General features: G+C 38.4%; 1 protein-coding gene across 5 annotated transcripts in view; it reads right to left on the bottom strand.

The window, feature by feature from the left end:
• The window catches only part of PCSK5 (proprotein convertase subtilisin/kexin type 5), a 201356-nt gene that overhangs the window by 106943 nt on the left and 73911 nt on the right, over nt 1-20502 (bottom strand). For all 5 annotated transcript variants that reach the window (XR_011600080.1, XM_070938639.1, XM_070938640.1 and 2 more), the window contains exons 6-7: nt 14052-14140; nt 5653-5825 (exon numbers count right to left, since the gene is read on the bottom strand). Coding sequence is in view for 4 of the 5 variants with exons in the window: in XM_070938639.1 (XP_070794740.1) it covers nt 5653-5825; nt 14052-14140 (262 nt within the window). In the remaining variant the exon portion in view is untranslated. The remainder of the gene's footprint in view (nt 1-5652; nt 5826-14051; nt 14141-20502) is intronic.

The raw sequence follows: 20502 nt of genomic DNA, 5'->3' as shown, positions 1-20502 counted from the left end.
AGCCAGGCACCTAAATTTTGATTATGTTATTGCAGGGATGCATCATAACAGCTGTAAGTTCAAGGACTGTGTGTAAGTACTATTCATTCAGCACCATCATAACTTTGAACAGTCACTGAACGAATGGTCATTAACTGAGGACTATCTTGTTTGGTAATGCTAAGAGACTTTTCAGTTCCCGTCAATACTATCAATGAGCACCAATGCCAAAGTTGGGGAAGCAAGATAGGTGAAAAAAGCAGCACGGATGAAAAGGGAGGCATTAAGCACGGTTCTCACAACAGCTCAACACTAATCATTAATGCCCAACAAACTTTTTGGCTTTTATCCAGCTCATTAAGCAGAACGATACACTGGGTTCAAGAAGGTAGTGAATGTGCCAATCAAGGAAAAATAATCCAATATCTAATTTCTCTTACTAAGTTTATCCTCCTTTCTTTACGTATATTACTGAAAAGGATTTGTCATGAGAAATCTCTGCAATATTCACAATGATGCATACCTAACATTTTCACTAATGAGGTTCTCTGTTCAACCTGATTTTGAAAACTCACTTAAGTACTTCAGAACTGTTTTAGATTCTGATGGATTTTAGTTTATACAGTATATTTGATTTGGCTAAATTTAGAAGTAGAGGGTATTTTTCACTAAATCTTTTACTATTAAATTATCATTCATAGGGTTTTACAGAATTTTACAGGATTTCAGAACATCTTGTACATGTTTCGAATTGTTTATCTCTTTTTCTCTTTCCACAAAAAATCCATTATAGAGGAAATGGCAATATTTGCATAAACAATGTATTTAGATGATAGCACTAGGCACTGTCCATCTGAAACTAATATAAAATTAATCTTGCAAAAAAGAATGGCAAATGAAACCAACACCCACAGGTATTAGGCATATAGGAGCCTTGGTGGCGCAGCGGACTAAACTGCTGTTAAAGTAGCACTTAGCTGCCAGCTGCCTGCAATTACTGTGAGTTCAATTCTCACCAGGCTCAAGGTTGTCTCAGCCTTCCATCCTTCCAAGGTAGGTAAAATGAGGACCCGGTTTGTGGGGGCAATAAGCTGACTTTGTATAAAATAGAACACCGCTTAGGGGGGGCCAAAAAGCCCTACTAAGTAGGTATATACAAAAGTATGAAGGCTATTGCTTAATGCATTGTAAGCCGCCCTGAGTCTCCGGAGAAGGGCGGCATAAATCGAACTAATAAATAAATAAATAAATAAATAAATAAATAAATAAATAAATAAATAAATAAATAAATAAATATTTTTCATAATATATTTGAACTAATATACTTTGAAGTAATCATTAAGATATTTCAATGCAATCTACATCCTACATTTGCTTCCTTTTGGTCTAATTCAATTCTACATCTTCAGACATACAAGTTTACTCCTCTCCCCAATAAATATTTATAATATTTATAAATATTAATAAATATTAAGTAACATATAATGCCTGGATGAATTAAATCAAAAATAATTTAGCTCAGTGCCAGATTTCCAATAGAGGTCACCACATGCCTCAGAAAACCCACATGATGATTTAAGTTAATACCTTTTGATTTACAGTTTAGTGACCATTCAAAGTTACAACAGCACCATTTTATAACCATTTTTCACACTTGCAACTATTGTAGCATCTCCATGGTCATGTGATCAAAATTTGGATGCTTGACAACTGGCTCATATTTATGATGGTTGCAATGTCCTGGGATCACGTAATCACTCTTTTGCAACCTTCTGACAAGCAAAGTCAATGAGGAAACTAGATTCACTTAACAACTATATTACTAATTTAACAACTGTAGTGATTCACTTAAGAATTATGGCAAGAAAATCGTAATACCATGTTTTCCCAAAAATAAAACCCAGTCTTATATTTTTTTGAACCCTGAAATAAGTGCTTGGCCTTATTCCCATGTACTCAAAAGTCCGATTTGGCTTATTATCAGGGGATGCCTTATTTTGGGGAAAACAGGTAAGTGGCAAAAATCACTTAACAACTGTCTCACTAGCAACAGAAATTTTGGGCTCAATTGTGGTTGAAAGTCGAGGAATACCTGTATATTTGGAAAAACCCTTTCAGAACTGAAATCAAAGCATTGCGCAGCTTCATTTTACATATGAAAACAAAACTTATTGTAGAAATTATTTTCTTTTTCTATAACTATGGAAATATTTATTTAATAAACAACTGTTTCACGTTCTTTTAATTTGGATCAGGATTTTCTAGAGCAAGTAGCAACATTGACTGATTATGAAGTTGGTGTTCATTCTTAGCAACATATATATGATTTATTGGGTGTCGTGTGTACGAAAAAAATCAGGATTGTTTTTGCTAGTGACTTTCCATTTCTTCCTTGCATACTTTTCAAACCCAGTATAATATAGTAACAATTTTTTTTGGATATTTTCTGTTAATAAATTAATGTAGATTGATGCTATAACTTCAGCAAATGTGAACAACTAATTAGACTTGATGTCATTTTTTTTAATGCTAAGAAAAATGTAAAGATTCAATTAACAACTTTTTCCAAATAATAGAATGGACCACACCCAAATTATGAACAATCTGCATTTAATTTACCAGGCCTTAATTAGATGCACAATTGATACAAACTTGAAATTCTATTGCCAAAAGTTTTTGATAAATAAAGTGTTGGCTCAATTGCAATTATCAAAAAGTCATTAAGTGAAAATTATGCCAATTCTTAAAAACAAAACATCCTTTCCCCTATAAATAATTATATATTATTGCATTACTGGGGAATGTGCTACAAATTATACTCTCCAGTTCATTACCTTGCAGAGAACAATTGTGACTTCACTTTATTTACGATAATTATAAATAGATGTCACATGAACCTTCATCATTTGTAAAAGTAATGATGTTTCTTCTTTACATAACTGAAAACATATTTCTTTCCTCCCGGATTATTATAGACATTTGCAACTTTAATTAAACAGAAATCTAGTGCTATTCACAGAATACAACTACAGGTGATGTTCACTTAACAATCAAAATTGGGACCACTACTCCTTCTCTAAGCAATAAGGTCATTAAGCGAGACATCTCGTCATGGTAACTTCCAATTTTACTAATTCTCCATTGATTCTGCTTGTGCAAAGCCAGTTTTGAAGTGTGCAAATAGTGTGCATGTGAGTGCAGGAGGCCGCAAAGTCGTAAATTCCTGCTAGTTGCAAAGACCTGAAATTTGATCACATTAACTGTCATACCTTAAAACTGGCTAAACAGGCAGTCATTACAGGAAAACCACCTAGTATTGGTATAATGGTTAAAGCATCAGTGTAGAAAATAGGCAACCATGAATTCTAGTTCTATCTTAGGCATAAAGCCAGCTGGGTGACCTTGAGCCATTCCCTTTCTCTCAGTCTAGGAAGGAGGCAATGGCAAACCACCTCCCAAAAATCTTTTCAAGAAAACTGCAGGCAGTCTTAGACAATTGGATATGATTGAATGGAGGCAGGGGGGATTGACCCAGACCAGTGGTGGGTTCCTCCCGGTTCGGCCCGGTTCGGCCGAGCCAGTAGCAGTGATGATATGACGTCACCGAACTGGTTCTCTTTGTTCGGGAACTGCCCGCCCCCGCGTTATTCTTACCTTTTATTTGGCCCCGCCCCCAATCTATTTGCTGCCTCCCAAGTCCAAGCTGATCGGCTAGAAGGAAAAAAACTGTTTAAACTCTTGCCGCGGGGCTTCAAAGGGCCACCCTACAGCTGATCAGTGTTAAAAGGCAGTGTGGTGGTAGACCAGTGTGCTCGAAAAACAAATGGGTAGACCAGTGCCTCTAAAAACAAATGGGTAGACCGGTGCCTCCAAAAACAAATGGGTAGACTGTTGCCTCCAAAAACAAATGGGTAGACCGGTACAGCTCTGCAAGCAGTTAAAAGCCTGGTAGACCAGTACCTCTGCTAAATCCTAAAGAATTGTCACATGACCATCAAACCACGCCCACAAAATAAGTCACACCCACAAAACCGGTAGTAAAAATTTTTAGAACCCACCCCTGACCCAGACTTGGCATTTATATCTTGCTGTTCAAAATTATTGGATTATTTCTTGTTTGAGCTTAATTTACCAGAGGTCTAAAGGCATGGCTAAAACAGCTTTTATCAGAAACACTATTAGATTCACTCAGGAGTTTCCAGTTCTTTATCCATACTCACAATATTATCATTGAACAATGGTCATCAGATTTTTTTCACTTGTTGTTTTTTCCCATGTACTGAAGAGTTTGGGATGCTGCTTTTTACTAGTGCTATTAAGTATATTGTTCTTTATCCATCTGGCCCAATACTTGAAGTATGGAATGCTAGTGGTATCACCATACCTGTTCTCACCATAATCTTATTGAAGCACTATTCAAGCTGGTCTGGTCTGCCTAGACTATAGGGTTCCTCAAGAATAAACATTTGTTGTAAAAGTACATGTGTATATATGTTTGTTTGTATGTATGTATCTTGAAAAAGATTTTATGTATATGTTTACTTGTATACATCTGTAATAATGCATAAGAGAGCCTGTTTGCTCTAATGGACTTGTACATGAAGTGACCAGAATTCAAGAACAGCTTGAAAGCACTAAAAATAAAAATTCATGCACATGCCCACATGTCCAATCCTAATTGAAAAATGCTTTTCACAGTAAGAGGAAAGAAGAAAATTGCACTGATTTTTAGAAGAGCTGGTGGATTCCGGGATCCCTATGTTGATGCAGATGGTATTTTTGCTGCTGTAATTATCAATTGGTCTGTAATTTTGGGAATCCTTATTTGGATCCTGGATTTCAATCCTGACATCCTGTTCTAGAAGCATTCTTTATTGCCATATATTTAATATTAATATGCTTCTATTGCCTTTTTAATGCTAATGCTAATGCAAATAATAATAATAATAATAATAATAATAATAATAATAATAAGTCGACCACCTGATCAGTGGGTGCAGCAAAATTTCACAAACTGACTACCTACAATGCCATGACCGTGTTGCTAAAATCATTCACTGGAAATTGTGCCAGAAGTTTGGATTTGAGTACAGCAAAAACCACTGGGAACATCAGGTTGAGAAAGTTTTAGAGAATGAGAAACTCAAGATCTTGTGGGACTTTAGGATTCAGACTGACAGGCACTTGGTCCACAACACACCTGACATAACAATAGTTGAAAAGAAAAAAGTATGGTTCATTGACATTGCAATACCTGGTGATGCACGAATTGAAGATAAGCAGCAAGAAAAAATCACAAAGTACCGGGACTTACAAATTGAAGTTGAGCGACTGTGGAAAAAGAAATCATGTGTTGTCCCGATTGTAATTGGAGCCCTCGGAGCAATACCCAAAGGGCTACCCCGCTATTTAGAAATTCTAAATTTGCCGGACTTGAACATTTTGACTCTACAAAAAACCACCTTACTCGGAACAGCTTACATCCTCTGACGATACCTTAACAGTTCCTAGGTCCTTGGTTAGGACTCGAGCTGCTGAGCAATTAACCAGCCTCAAAGGCTGTGAATCTCACTAAAGATTAACCAATAAATAATAATAATAATAATAATAATAATAATAATAATAATAATAATAATAATAGTAATTTATGCAGAGATATGTGTATTAACATACCGTTCTGACCCCATTCTCAAAGGCCTGGCGTGTTAAAGAAGCTGGTCCATCAACTGTTTTTCCATCGTCATCAGGACCCCAGCTAGCGCTGTAGATGTGTATGTGCTGTGGATTGAGGCTCAATGATTTTGCTTCTACCATGTCTGTAACATCACCATCTAACATCCGCACACCTTGGGGGAAAAAAAAGAAAACTTTGATTTGATATAATGCATTTATTTGTCCACTTAGCAACAAATAATCTTGTAAGTAACCAACATAAAATATTCACAATGTATGTCCCCCCAATTAAAAATAGCAGTAGTAAAAAGAAGCATCCCAAACTTTCCTTATAACTGTGATAGGGTAAAACAAATAATTCGTCTCTCTAAATAAATATTCTAAATTCTGAGTGTTGCTTAAGAGACCTGGGAGAATCAAATGAGCCTCTCTGGATATTTTGTTTCATAACTGAGATGTCACCATGAAGATGGTCCTGTCTTTAGTAACCACTCACTTTTATTTCACTAGCAGGAACATCTTGAGCACACTAATTGTTTAGGAAAGCTACTTCTAAGATATTAAAGGCTCTATAAATAGGAAGCAAAAGTTCAAATTAAATTAGGAAATGAACTGAGACAAAGTGCAATTAGGAAATGCACTGGCATAATAACATAGGAAAAGAAAAAAACTTTTCCATATTTATATTCGCCCACAAAACTTGCAGTACTTTGATCACTTAGACTTTTATTCATTATGTACCATTCTCTCTCTCAACTTTCTATCTATTGTATCTGCAACCTCAAAGTAAGTACATAGTAACTCAATAAAACATTAACCAGCAAAGTTTAAGTAATAATTACTAAATCACAGATTCCCAAACATTCTCAGTTTGTGGTGCACCTATTAGTTCTAAAACTGTATGCCCCTGTGCCCCAGGGTGCCACAGCAAATTTACTAAGTTAATAAGAGTTACATTCATTTAGTAGGAAAAAAAATTCCTACAGTGCTCCTGTCAGTTTATTGAAGCACCATGGGGTTCCATGGAGCAGTTTGGAAACCACTGTATTAGGTTGCTATCCAGTTCAAATACTTGCTAAAGTAGAAATATTCTGATATGCTGGGTAAGAAAGGAATCAAGCATCTTTTGCTGGCAAATTTAGGAAGACAGTACTGAAAAGGCCATTAAATCTACCTAGTTTAATTCAGATAGGAATCGATTGCAGAGTCAACAGGCAGACAGTTAATCCCTTCATATGGGGTTTAGGATTTTTTGCCGCCTACCCTTGGCTGCACCTGCTTCTCTGCCAGGCTTTCACCTTGGGGGATTCTACTCTAGCTTCGGCACGGACCATTTGACGCCATACTGTTAGTCCCGGGCTTTTCGCCTCCGGGGACAGTTAGCCGCCAGCCAATTGGCTAGTTGCCAATGCTGGCAGCCAGAAGCCAGTTTCAGCCAAATGAGTTTTTGTTTTGGGTGGGTATCCTAGCCTTAGAAAGAGAGAAGGAGGAAGGGAAGGGAGAAGGTGTGTGTGTGTATGTGTGTGTGTGTGTGTGTGTTTGTTGGATGGAGGGGCCGTGGCTGACTAGCTGTGGCAAATGGGCGGGAATGAGCCGAGGAGCAAAGTTAGAGGAGAATCCCCTGAGGTGGAAGCCTGATGGAAAAGCAGGTGCGGCCAAAGGTAGGTGTTGTGATCTGCCAGCGGCCTGTGCAGATTGTGGCTGATGCCGATGACGAGGAGGCTGGTGTGGTGTTGCGCCAGCAGCCTGCGCAGCCGGCGCTCACGTCGGACAGTGAGGAGGCTGAAGAGGATGTGGTGCCAGAGGCAGAGACTCAGCCAGGGCCTTCAGAACCTCCAAAGGCTCCTTCAAGTGGAGAGAGCGAAGTGGAGGAGCCTCTTCTCAATGCTCGAGCACGCAGGGCTACCAAAAGGCAGGAGTGGCTACTTAGGAGGAGGAGGTCTCCTCGAGAATAAGGCTTGAGGATAATTGGCCACTCCCTCAGCCTATTTAAGTCACACGCCATTAGTAAGTTTCTTGCTGGAAACAACTTGTAATTATCATCAGAGCACTTTTGGAAAAATCTTATTGTATCTTGTTTTCTGGGCTGGTTGCCAACCTTTGCCAGACTTTGGTTTATTCTTGCTACTTAATAAATTTGATAAGGACCGTTGGTGTGGGTCAATATCCTCGGGAATCTGGAGCTGGGGCAGAACAGTAGGAGGCGAAAAGTCCCATTCCGGCTGCTGGAACTCTTGTCTTATACCCTAAGATAGACTGTTTGCATCCAGATTCAATAGTTTCCTGACTTCCTCTTCTCCTTCTTACTACCTCAGTTAACTGCTGGACTTTGTTTGGGCAATACCTTGCCTCAGTTGTAATCTGGCTAGAAGGAAGTAAGCCCTACCTAACTGTCACTCTTTTCAGGAAAAGACAGCAATTGCCTGTAGCAGGAAATAAAGCTCAACAGAACTGCATGCCTTTGGGAATGTGTGACATGCAAGTAGTGACTAAATAAAACAAAAGAAATAAATGCTGAACAAGACTAGCATGATTCTTCTTGTTAAATCAGCAGTTTGAGTCAACGGTTGTTCATTTCTCAAGCTCTGCAGGAGGACCCATTGCTGACCCAAAATACCTGGAAAAAGGACCTGCTGTTCCTCCCAGAACTAGAGCCAAAGCAATAGGTACAGCCATTTTAATCTATACAATCCTGTCAGAAGTACTGTGTTGGAGGTATTAAATTGTCACATAATAATACCAGTGTTGTCTAATGTTTTATTTTTGCAAGTGATGTATCCACTTGCAAGCACAAGTTAAGAACAAAATGTATGATTGCTGTCACCAATTTGTTGGAAAAAAATTAATTAATCTATTTATAATTTGGAATGATTAATTCAATTAATTTCTAATCTAAAATACATCATCATTCAAAAATGACATATAATTCCATCTGTTCTAATGTCAACAGTGATTAGTATAATTATGCTCTCTGATGCCCAACAAATGTGGGCATTTCAGAAGGAATTTTTTTTTAAAAAAATATATAATAAGAGACACAAACCAAAGAATTAAAAAAGCAAGAACTGGACAAGATGACAAGAACTAAAATGAAGCAAACCCAGACAATCCAAGTAGATTGTGCAATGCAATAAGATTTCTATTATTTAATTAGAAAGAATAGTTTCAAATTAACCTGATACTGAGATGTACAGAAGTCATGTCTTAACAAGCCACAATAAACATAGTAATTATTTTCTCATTTAATAAGCACATTGATATTTATCATTTAAATTAGCATATTTTATTTAAATAACAACTTTGTTCTTATCAAATTGTTAAAATTCTAATTAACACAAGGTTTGACTATTTCATTGGTATAACCGTACTTTTCTTATCTCCTGCTAGTACTAATTACATAACTGAAACTGTGTATTGTATATACTGTGAAATCTACCCAGTAATTTGTCATGCCCTGTAAGATAATACTTATCTTAAGGCACCAGACTAGAAAGCAGGAGACTATGAGTTCTAGTCCCGCCATAATAACTAGTTGAGTGATTTTGGGCCAATCACTTTCTCTTAGTTGAACTCTCACACAGGGTTATTGTTGTAGAAAGAATAGAACCAAAAAAGATTATTATATATCCTGGTTGCCTTGAGTTATTTATAAAAAGTCTAAAATAAATCAATAAAAATGCCAATTCCCCTGTAAACTTGTCTAAATGAAAAAAAGAATGACCATTATTTATATTAATTTAAGAATAAACATTATCAGAAAGATAATTTTCTATGGAAAATGAAAATAATTTTGCCATATTTAGTTATTTAATGTATGGTATGCCTTGGACATTATCAGTTAGGGGTATATTCACTTTTGTTGCCACCAGTTTAGACATTAATATTTTTTTATTTAGACTTCTATACCGCTCCATAGTGCTTTACAGCCTTCTCTAAGCTGTTTACAAAGTTAGCATATAGCATATTGCATATTAGCATATTGCATTAGCATTAGCATATTGCCCCCAACAATCTGGGTCCTCATTTTACCCACCTCGGAAGGATGGAAGGCTGAGTCAACCTTGAGCCAGTGAGATTTGATCTGCTGATCTGCTGAACTAGCAGTCAGCTGAAGTAGCTGCAGTACTGCACTCTAACCACTGCGCCACCTCGGCTCTTAATGGCTGTGTGTTGCGTTATTTTTAAATTTACATACATTTACACTGTGTCTCATTTCTTCAGTGTTGTCACATGAAAACATATACTTAAATATTTACAAAACGTGAGGGGGTGTACTCACTTCTGTGATTACTGTATGACTCTGATCTCCCTATTTGCAGTTTTGCATATCCACAACTGATAATCATGCATAAATATCAGCATATACCTATACCATTTTCATGTATTCTTGTTTTGGCCTCATGTTTTGTCCATGCCATGCCATACTATGCCATATCTTCCCTCTTCCATTCTTCCTAGCAGAAATCTTTCAGCAAATAAGTATAAGCAAATTTATAAGCAAATAATGCACTGCTCATTTGAGAACTCTATACAAATTTTCACTTTGGGGGCAGTTCGAGGAAACATTTTTCTTGGTTTTCAAGCTGCGCTATGTAATTTTCATTTCTCAACAGTTTACAACATTGTAATTGGAGGCAGACAGATTTAAAGATTTTTATAAATATATCCTTCACCTATTTTGCAAGAGTAAGGTACCTTAATTATAAAATTCTCAGACAGCTGACATTTGAAGGCAGACATAACAAAAAAACCTGACCCATTAGAAGGGTTGGAATATTTGTTTCCCTATAGAATTGGGATTTCCCCACCTCCTAAGTATAGGCTTAATAAGTCAATCACCTTTTTTCCCTGTTAACAACTTTACAGTGAAGAACAAACAAACAAAATAAAAGCATAAATCTATTAGAAGTGTGTCCCAACTTTTTCATATTCACTGTTTCTTAATTTAACTGCACATAAATAACAGGTATATATTCAATTTTCAGAGATATATCATGATTGATAGGGTCCTTCTTGGAATATGTGAAAGAGCTGAATAGGATGGAGAAACCAGAGGCATGAGCAGGTTGTCTCCATCTATCATAAGATTAATTGAGGAGGTGGCCATCTGCTATAGGGAAGACACAGGGCATCTGGACTGCCACAATCAAGTGAGCAAAGTGAAAAAAAAATGCAGCTGCATTGTGCAGACAACTATGATAGAAGGTAGAAGGAAGAAACGCTCAAAGCACAGTGCAGCCATAGGCACAGTAAAGCATAGGTAATCTGAGTCTAATTCTCATATACATGTTTTATTAAATACACTTTTTTCTATCTAATGCTTTATATTAGAATAAAATAGGTACAAATAAAAAGAACCACCGGTTTTTAAGATACAACTTCAGTTAATTTAAGGAGCATCCATAACTAATCATCTAAATTGGGACTGAGAACTTAAAATCCATTGGGCTGCATAAAATCAACAAGGTGTGGTGTTGAGATTCCTGAGCACTCAGAGATTATACCATTGATAGGCAATTTTAAAAATATTTTCCCCCTGAAATGAAAGACTAAAGAAGGTGAATTAAATTCCACTAAGATTAACTCTTTGTTTTATCTTTTAAAGCATCCCAGTTCACAAGAAACATAGGGAATCTGATCACATTTTGGTGATCCAAACACATCACTAATGTGGCATTTACAACTTTAAAATACTCCCCACAAATTCCCTACTTCCGATCTAAAATATACTTGACATCCAATCATTTTAATTAGTACTTCATATATTTGAATATTGTAAATGGAAGAGGAGGGTGAAGGTACTACCATCTGGCCTCACCTTTTCTGGCAGCCAAACTAAATTTAATATAGTTATAGGGCTTTACAAGAACCCCCAGTTCTGTCATGTTAGCACCAAGGTAACTTAAGGTATTGGTCAGGACTTGAAAGATTGAAATTCAATCTTTGAAAGCTTACTGAATGATAATGGCCCAGTCACTACATTTTAGTCCCACTAATAACACAGATCTTTTGTTCTAGGGATAGATTGAAAATGGTAATGCTAGATATAAATTACTGTTGGAGAAAAGGCAGAATACAAGTCTAATAATGAAATGTACAAAATACTAAGAGCTTCAGTAAGTCAATCCTCTTTTTTTTTTCTTTAAAGAATTATCATACTTAATATACTATGGTTGAACTAATCCTAGCCATAAAATTGCATATTTTGCTCAACTTCTTGTTCTTTGAAATTCCTTTTTCATCTGATATTTGGAAAACGACATCAAAGGAAAAATCTAAATTTCTCCAAAGCTGAGATTATTTTACTTTTAAGAAACCAGTTGCAATCTATTATCTAAATTTAGACATTTCACTGTTCTTTGAAGAAGTTCTGTGATGTTGTTTGAATAAATGGATATTTGTCTGGTTTGAATGGAAACTGTTTACCAAGTTTAGATGACAAAAGAAGCCAAAATGAATCATAAATATCTATATACACAATAGCAATGGAAATAAATAATATTATGTATTACATATGTATTGATTGTATGCCATCATGTCCAAATAACTACATAGATACATCTAATAATAACTCCTTCATCTGTTGTTCAAGTTAAAAACTTCACATATTAATAATTAATAACACTTATTTTAAAAAACCACATGGTTAGAAAATAAGGCATTCAAAATCCCCCCTCTGCCCCCCCTCTCCTATTTGTATTAGCAGGTTAATATGGGGAATAATATCATCATGTAAATCTTGCTTTATCTTCCTTAGGTAGATTTGGGAGATTGGTTTGGCTCATACCAGTTCTTAATCAAAAATCCATTCCAATAAAAAATAATAGAGAAACAAAGAACAAAAGAAATTAATTTGGAGTTTTTATTCTGTTTTTTACATATGTACACTGGTTTCTAGCCTGATACCTTAACCAATACACAAACTGGCTCTTAGGATAGCTGATGCTGAAATATTTAGCCCACAAATAAAGTGAAAAAAGAAGCTATTTTTGGGGGGGACTTCTCTAGAATTCATTACTTTTTAATGAATAGAAAGGACATGCAACCTGAAGCTGAACGTTTAAGCTGTATACATGGTGTCCATAATCAGTATATATATTGGTACTAATATAAAAATTCAAATTTTATATATCTTCCCTCTCCCCCCTTCTGTTCATGGTGGGCGGGGGGGAGGCATGATCGTCAAAGGTTACCTGGACAAGTCCCTGCAATTTTCTAAATAACTGTCCATTGCCTCCTTCCTAAGGCTGAGAGAAAGTGACTGGCCCAAGGTCACCCAGCTGGCTTTGCACCTAAGACAGGATTAGAACTCACCATCTCCCATGTCAATGAAGATTGTCATACAGGTAGAATTGTCTGGAAGTTGAGTCATGGAAAGTCAAAAACTCAACTCATAAAAAGAAAGAGAAGGAAAAGGCAGGGCAGAACAGAGCAGAGCAGAGCAGAGCAGAGCAGAGAAGTCTAGTTGTGATGACTCAACTTCCAGTCAACTTCTCCCAGTTTCTACTATTATGCCTTAACCGCTATACTAAGTCCAAAATTTTTATGTTCTGATGCAAAAGTTCATTCTTACATTTGTTGCACATGTAAAATGATACCAACTTTTGACAGCTTCCTTGCATAGGTATGTAAAATTCAATAAAGACTAATAAAGCTTATTGCTGTGAAATATTATTAGGACTGTGCGAGATGGGTGAGATTTGCCTCAAAGTGACACTTTGTTTTGCAAAGGCAACACATTTTATATTGTTTAGGAAAAGAATGAACACAACTTGCTTCAAGTCAACAAGCACCATTTGGTCTGAACTTTTAGTAAATCAAACAGTTCTTTTGAGGGGAAGGAGGATTCCCTTCAGCACATAAAAATTAGAACAGGCTTTTATACATGCAGAGAAGATATCAGCTATTTTAAATGCCAGAGAAAACTGCAGAGAAGACCTCAAAGTAGAGTGAATCACTTTATTATTGGAAGAGGCCATATAATTTAATGAACTATCTTATGAACTTTTGTTGAAGCCATTCATCCCCTCAAAGATTTACACAGTACTAAAAGCTGTAGAAGGGAGATAAAAGTAACATAGTGTAGCTAGTAATTTTACTAGCTATAGTAATTGCTTCATTATTATTGCAGTAGAATAATAGTGAAAGTATTTTTTTCTCAAAGAATTTTTGCCACCATAAAAATAAGACTTATCAGTCATGCTTAAGTATCTTTAAGCTATAGTTAAATGCAAGAATAAGCGCATAAAAATGTCATGTAGAATAAATTTAACACTATAACTATACACATACTTACAAGGGATAACTGCCATGCTTACTGAACAAAGTGACTTCCTTTGACTTACATACTGCTTTATTAATTTTTAAGTATTATTTTTTAAAATAATAATTACACTTACCTCCAATTCTAGCATTAAATGCAATTCCTACTATACAATGTGAGTTATTTGCTGTAGCTGCCACTTCTCCAGCACAACGGGTTCCATGTCTAGGAAAGGAAGGAAATATTTTAAATTAGGTAACATTATTGCAAACAGAAGTATTTTTTAAAAAATATTTTAACAAGTCAAATATGAAACAACTTAAATTTACTTCAGAAAAGTGACTTGCACTGTGGGGATGAAATAACTGATGAAGTAAAGCAATGATTCGGTTTGCCTCACTGGAACAATTCTGGTGACTTCCATCTTCAAATCAGTGCTACAACTTCCAATGTCCGAAAGGTGATTTTTCAAGAGGTAATTGGACTTTCTTTGTTTTTCCTTGAAGACGGTTCACTTCTCATCCAAGAAGCTTCTTTACTTCAAAGAAAAACAAAGAAAGTCGGTTGCCTATTGAAAAAGCATCCTTGGGGCAACCATGATCTGGATGACTGAGAGTCTCCATAGACACACAACTTCCAAGGCATTCCAATGGTAGGTTGGGCATAGGTCAAAGTTTGGAAGTATTTTAGGACTCACTGAAGAAGGTTCCCCTCACCTTTCTTTCTCACATAGGGGGACACACTCTGGACCTGATTTTTATCTCTGGTCAGTGGTTGAATGATCTTGGTAGAGGGGACCTAGATATTAAACCCTTGTCATGGACAGATCATTCACTCCTTCAACTAGACTTTCCTACCGCTTGCCCCCACCGCAGGGAGACGGAACCGACCAGATGGTTCCGTCCCAGGCGCCTGATGGATCCCGAAAGGTTCCTGACGGAGCTTGGGCCGTTTCCTGAGACTCTAACACATGACTCGACTGAAGAGCTGGTGGCCGCCTGGGAAAGGGCGGCCGCCGGAGCTTTGGATCGCGTCGTGCCTTTGCGGCCTCTGACCCGATGCCGATCTCAATTAGCTCCTTGGTTCTCTGAGGAGCTGAGAGAGATGAAGCGTCGGAAAAGACGCCTAGAGAGCATTTGGAGGACTAGTCAATCCGATTCCGACCGGACACAGGTGAGGTCCTATATCAAGACCTACCTAGTGGCGATAAAAGCGGCAAAATCTAACCATTTTTCCGCTCTTATCGCATCTGCAGAGAACCGCCCAGCCGCCCTGTTTAGGGTGACCCACTCCCTTCTTCGGGGGGGGAGTGCGGGAAGATCCCTTGCAGGGTCGTGCTGAGGATTTTGTGCAATTCCTGCACGATAAAGTCGCTCGGATTCGGGATGGCTTGGACTCCGATTGGATGAGTCCACGGGAGGAGACCGGGGCAGGCCTTGAGAATGTTATCTGGGAGGAGTTTGATCCTGTGACTCCCGAGGATGTGGACAGGGTTCTGGGTAAGATTAGTGCCGCCACGTGTTTATTGGACCCGTGTCCCTCCTGGTTGGTACTGGCCTCCCGGGAGGTTACACGAGGCTGGCTCCAGGGGATTATAGGTGCTTCTTTGGGTGAGGGTGCCTTTCCTGCTGCCTTGAAAGAGGCGGTAGTGAGGCCCCTCCTCAGGAAGCCTTCCCTGGACCCGGCTGAATTAGCCAACTATCGTCCAGTCTCCAACCTTCGTTTTGTGGCGAAGGTTGTTGAGAGCGTGGTGGCACGACAACTTCCCCGGCACCTGGATGAAGCTATCTATCTAGACCCGTACCAGTCGGGCTTCAGGCAGGGGTACAGCACAGAAACGGCATTGGTCGCGTTGGTGGATGATCTCTGGAGGGCTCGGGACAGGGGTTGTTCCTCTGTCCTAGTCCTATTAGATCTCTCAGCGGCTTTTGATACCATCGACCATGGTATCATGCTGCAGCGGTTGAGGGGGTTAGGAATAGGGGGCACCGTTTTGCGGTGGTTCTCCTCCTTCCTCTCCGACCGCTCGCAGTTCGTGTTGGCAGGGGGGCAGAGGTCGACCTCGAGGCGTCTCGCATGGGGAGTGCCGCAGGGGTCGGTCCTCTCGCCCCTCCTGTTCAACATTTATGTGAAGCCGCTGGGTGAGATCATCCGTGGTTTTGGAGTGAAGTGTCATCTGTACGCTGACGATACCCAGCTGTACATCTCCACCCCAGACCACCCCAACGATGCCCTTGATGTGATGTCCCGCTGCCTGGAGGCCGTGCGGGCCTGGATGGGGAGGAACAGGCTCAGACTCAACCCCTCCAAGACCGAGTGGCTGTGGCTTCCGGCGCCCCGATATAGTCAGCAGGTGCCATCGCTGACTATTGGGGGTGAATCTTTGCCCCCCACGGAGAGGGCTCGCAATCTGGGTGTCCTCCTGGATGCGCGGCTGTCTTTAGAAGAGCATATGACGGCCGTGGCCAGGGGGGCCTTTTATCAGGTTCGCCTGATTCGCCAGTTGCAGCCCTTTCTGGATCGGGACACCCTGCGCACGGTCACTCATGCCCTTGTTACTTCCCGGTTGGACTATTGTAATGCTCTCTACATGGGGCTCCCCTTGAAGAGCACTCGGAGGCTCCAACTGGTCCAGAATGCGGCCGCGCGGGTGGTTATGGGCGCAACCCGTTATGCCCATGTGACACCCCTCCTGCGCGAGCTGCACTGGCTCCCGGTGGTCTTCCGGGTGCGATTCAAGGTGTTGGTTACCACCTTTAAAGCGCTCCATGGCATAGGACCCGGGTACCTCCGAGACCGTCTTCTGCCACCAATAGCCTCCCACCGACCAGTTCGTTCCCACAGAGAGGGCCTCCTCAGGGTGCCGTCAGCCAAGTTATGTCGGCTGGCGACGCCCAGGGGGAGGGCCTTCTCTGTGGGAGCCCCAGCCCTGTGGAATGAACTGCCCCCGGAAATTCGTAAGATATCTGACCTCCGGGTGTTTCGCTGCGCATTGAAGACCCTGTTGTTCCGCCAGGCCGGACTATCAATACAATAGTTTTAAATTGGGGTATTTAAATTTATTGGGGTTTTAAATTTGAGCCATTTATTTAATTATTTTAAATTTTATATCATTGTTTTGTTTGTGTTTTTAAATAGGCTGTACACCGCCCTGAGTCCTTCGGGAGAAGGGCGGTATAGAAATAAAATTATTATTATTATTATTATTATTATTATTATTATTATTATTATTATTATTATTATTATTCTTTCTTCCCTTTGCAGGAAAAAGCTGGGTTTGGGCTCTGAAAAGGTGAGATGTAGTCACTTTACTTTGCTCTTAGAATAAGAGTTTCTCAAGGACTTCTTTAGAAAAAAATCTTTCTTTCTTTAGGAATCAAGACTAGACTAATGGTCAGGTATCATTGCAGGCATATTAATGCCAAATAAGACAACTGAACAGTACTGATTTATAGTAAAACATCTTAATATATAACTGGAATCTACAGGTGAAACTTGAAAAATTAGACTATTGTGCAAAAGTTCATTTATTTCAGTAATGCAACTTAAAAGGTAAAACTAATATATAAGATAGACTCATTACATGCAAAGCGAGATAGTTCAAGCCTTGATTTGTCATACTTTTGATGATTATGGCTTACAGCTCATGAAAACCCCAAATTCACAATCTCAGAAAATTAGAATATTGTGAAAATGTTCAATATTCTAGGCTCAAAGTGTCCCACTCTAATTAGCTAAGTAAGTCATAACACCTGCAAAGGGTTCCTGAGCCTTTAAATGCTCTCTCAGTCTGGTTCAGTAGGAATCACAATCATGGGAAAGACTGTTGACTGTTGACAGTTGTGCAGAAAACTGACACCCTCCATAAGGAGGGAAAGCCTCAAAAGGTAATTGCAAAAGAAGTTGGATGTTCCCAAAGTCCTGTATCAAAGTACATTAATAGAAAGTTATGTGGAAGCAAAAAGTGTGGAAGAAAAAGGTGTACAAGCAGGAGGGATGACTGCAGCCTGGAGAGGATTGTCAGGAAAAGGCCATTCAAAAGTGTTGGGGACTTTCACAAGGATTGGACTGAGGCTGGAGTCAGTGCATCAAGAGCCACCACACACAGACAGATCCTGGACATGGGCTTCAAATGTCGTATTCCTCTTGTCAAGCCGCTCCTGAACAACAAACAACGTCAGAAGCGTCTTACCTGGGCTAAAGAAAAAAAGAACTGGTCTGTTGCTCAGTGGTCCAAAGTCCTCTTTTCTGATGAGAGCAACTTTTGCATCTCATTTGGAAACCAAGGACCCAGAGCCTGGAGGAAGAATGGAGAGGCACACACTGCAAGATGCTTGAAGTCCAGTGTGAAGTTTCCACAGTCTGTGTTGATTTGGGGAGCCATGTCATCTGCTGTTGTTGGTCCACTGTGCTTCATTAAGTCCAGGGTCAACGCAGCCGTCTACCAGGAGATTTTGGAGCACTTCATGCTTCCTTCCGCAGACGAGCTTTATGGGGATGCTGACTTCATTTTCCAGCAGGACTTGGCACCTGCCCACACTGCCAAAAGTACCAAAACCTGGTTCAATGACCATGGGATTACTGTGCTTGATTGGCCAGCAAACTCGCCTGACCTAAACCCCATAGAGAATCTATGGGACATTGCCAAGAGAAAGTTGAGAGACATGAGACCGAACAATGCAGAAGAGCTGAAGGCCGCTATTGAAGCATCCTGGTCTTCCATAACACCTCAGCAGTGCCACAGGCTGATAGCATCCATGCCATGCCGCATTGAGGCAGTAATTGATGCAAAAGGGGCCCAAACCAAGTACTGAGTACATATGCATGCTTATACTTTTCAGAGATCCGATATTGTTCTATGTACAATCCTTGTTTTATTGATTTCATGTAATATTCTAATTTTCTGAGATTGTGAATTTGGGGTTTTCATGAGCTGTAATCCATAATCATCAAAATTATGACAAATCAAGGCTTGAACTATCTCACTTTGCATGTAATGAGTCTATCTCATACATTAGTTTCATCTTTTAAGTTGCATTATTGAAATAAATGAACTTTTGCACGATATTCTAATTTTTCGAGTTTCACCTGTATATATGACTATATTTTAATCCATAAATGTCTGCTTAAATGTAGCAGAAACACAACATAAGAATTGGGAACATAACACTGGGAATTGATGAGGTAAAGAACCATTATCATGCAGTTTAAGAAATTGCCTTTACACAGTTCAGGTGGTAATTAAAGCCCATAGATATTCTTTAAAAATGCTTTACTTTATGGCATAAGGCTGTGCAATAGCTTTAATACCTTTTTGTCGCACATGAAGAAAATTCTGGTGGCTGGAAGCCATGACTATATGATCTACTTCAGTTTTAATAATTTTTATAAAACTAGTCTTTGTACAAGCAAAGTACCCAGGAACCTAGAACTACACAGAGACACAAAGAACTGGACATGCTGCCCCAGTTATTATTGGCTGGCAGCATTATAACAATACAATTAAAAGTAACTATAACTGTATATAACTCCTGTTTGAACTTTTAGTAAATCAAACTGGAGAATCATATCTGCCACTCTTGCTCTCTTTGGTGGTGTATTTTGGGTAAAATTTTAAATATTATGTGTGGTAGTACTTTTTTTTTTGTCTTAAAATATATTTTAGTCCAGTGTATTTATTTTGCTTACTTACTCCCCCCCCTTTATTTATTAGTATAAACATAAATGAAAGAAATAGCAGATGTATATTGAAATGCAATGATGGCATTTAAAAAAAATGGATATGAAAAAGATAGGGAGTATACAAGATTTGCATACTTCCTCATAAAATCAGTTATATCAATTTTGTAGCTATGCCTCATCACCAGTTAAAATTAATGTAATATAGAATTATACATCCATTATTAATGTAGCCAAATAGTAAGCAAAAACACTTTTTCTATATGAGAAAATATGTAGAAACAAGCAATGCAATCTTTTTTTAGTAATAAAACTTTGTCCATTTCAAATGTGCATAATCAAAACTTTGAGCCTGTACAGTGCAATGTACATACTTTTATGCTAAAACAAGCTGAGGAACTCAAATCTCAAAGGCTATTAAAAGGCTATTTAAATGGATATTTAAAAGGATACTCAAACTTTACAAAGTAATTAATTCTTTTGCTTGTTTATATGTTGTAGGAATTTAGAAGAAATTACAGTATACCATAGAGTACCAATAAACTAATTCTTGAAATATTTGGAAAAGATATTATCTAGGTTTCTTTTAAAGAATTGCAGTTATCATGAAAGTTATAATTTATATAATAACAATATAAAATCAAATCTGTCAGATGTGTTCCTCCATAAATCTGAACACAGTAATGGCATTCTCAATACAGAATTCTAATCTGTTTTCAATGTACATATATGAACACGCATACACTTATAACAATTTCCTCACAGGATATTATTGTTGTTTCAATGCTGCTCACCATACCCTATCCCCCATATTATTTTTCCTGAGATTTACACTGAATATCTCTTTCTTCTTCCACAATCTTTCCTCAACTGCAGTTCTACAGCTTTTGATGTCTGAAACTCCACTG

This window comes from Pituophis catenifer, unplaced genomic scaffold (genome assembly GCF_029215685.1).
Source record: "Pituophis catenifer annectens isolate HBS135680 unplaced genomic scaffold, rPitCat1.0.hap2 SCAF_2, whole genome shotgun sequence".
Taxonomy (NCBI): Eukaryota; Metazoa; Chordata; class Lepidosauria; order Squamata; family Colubridae; genus Pituophis; species Pituophis catenifer.
Note: the sequence above shows the minus strand (reverse complement) of the source record. Positions and strands in the feature narration are given on the sequence as shown.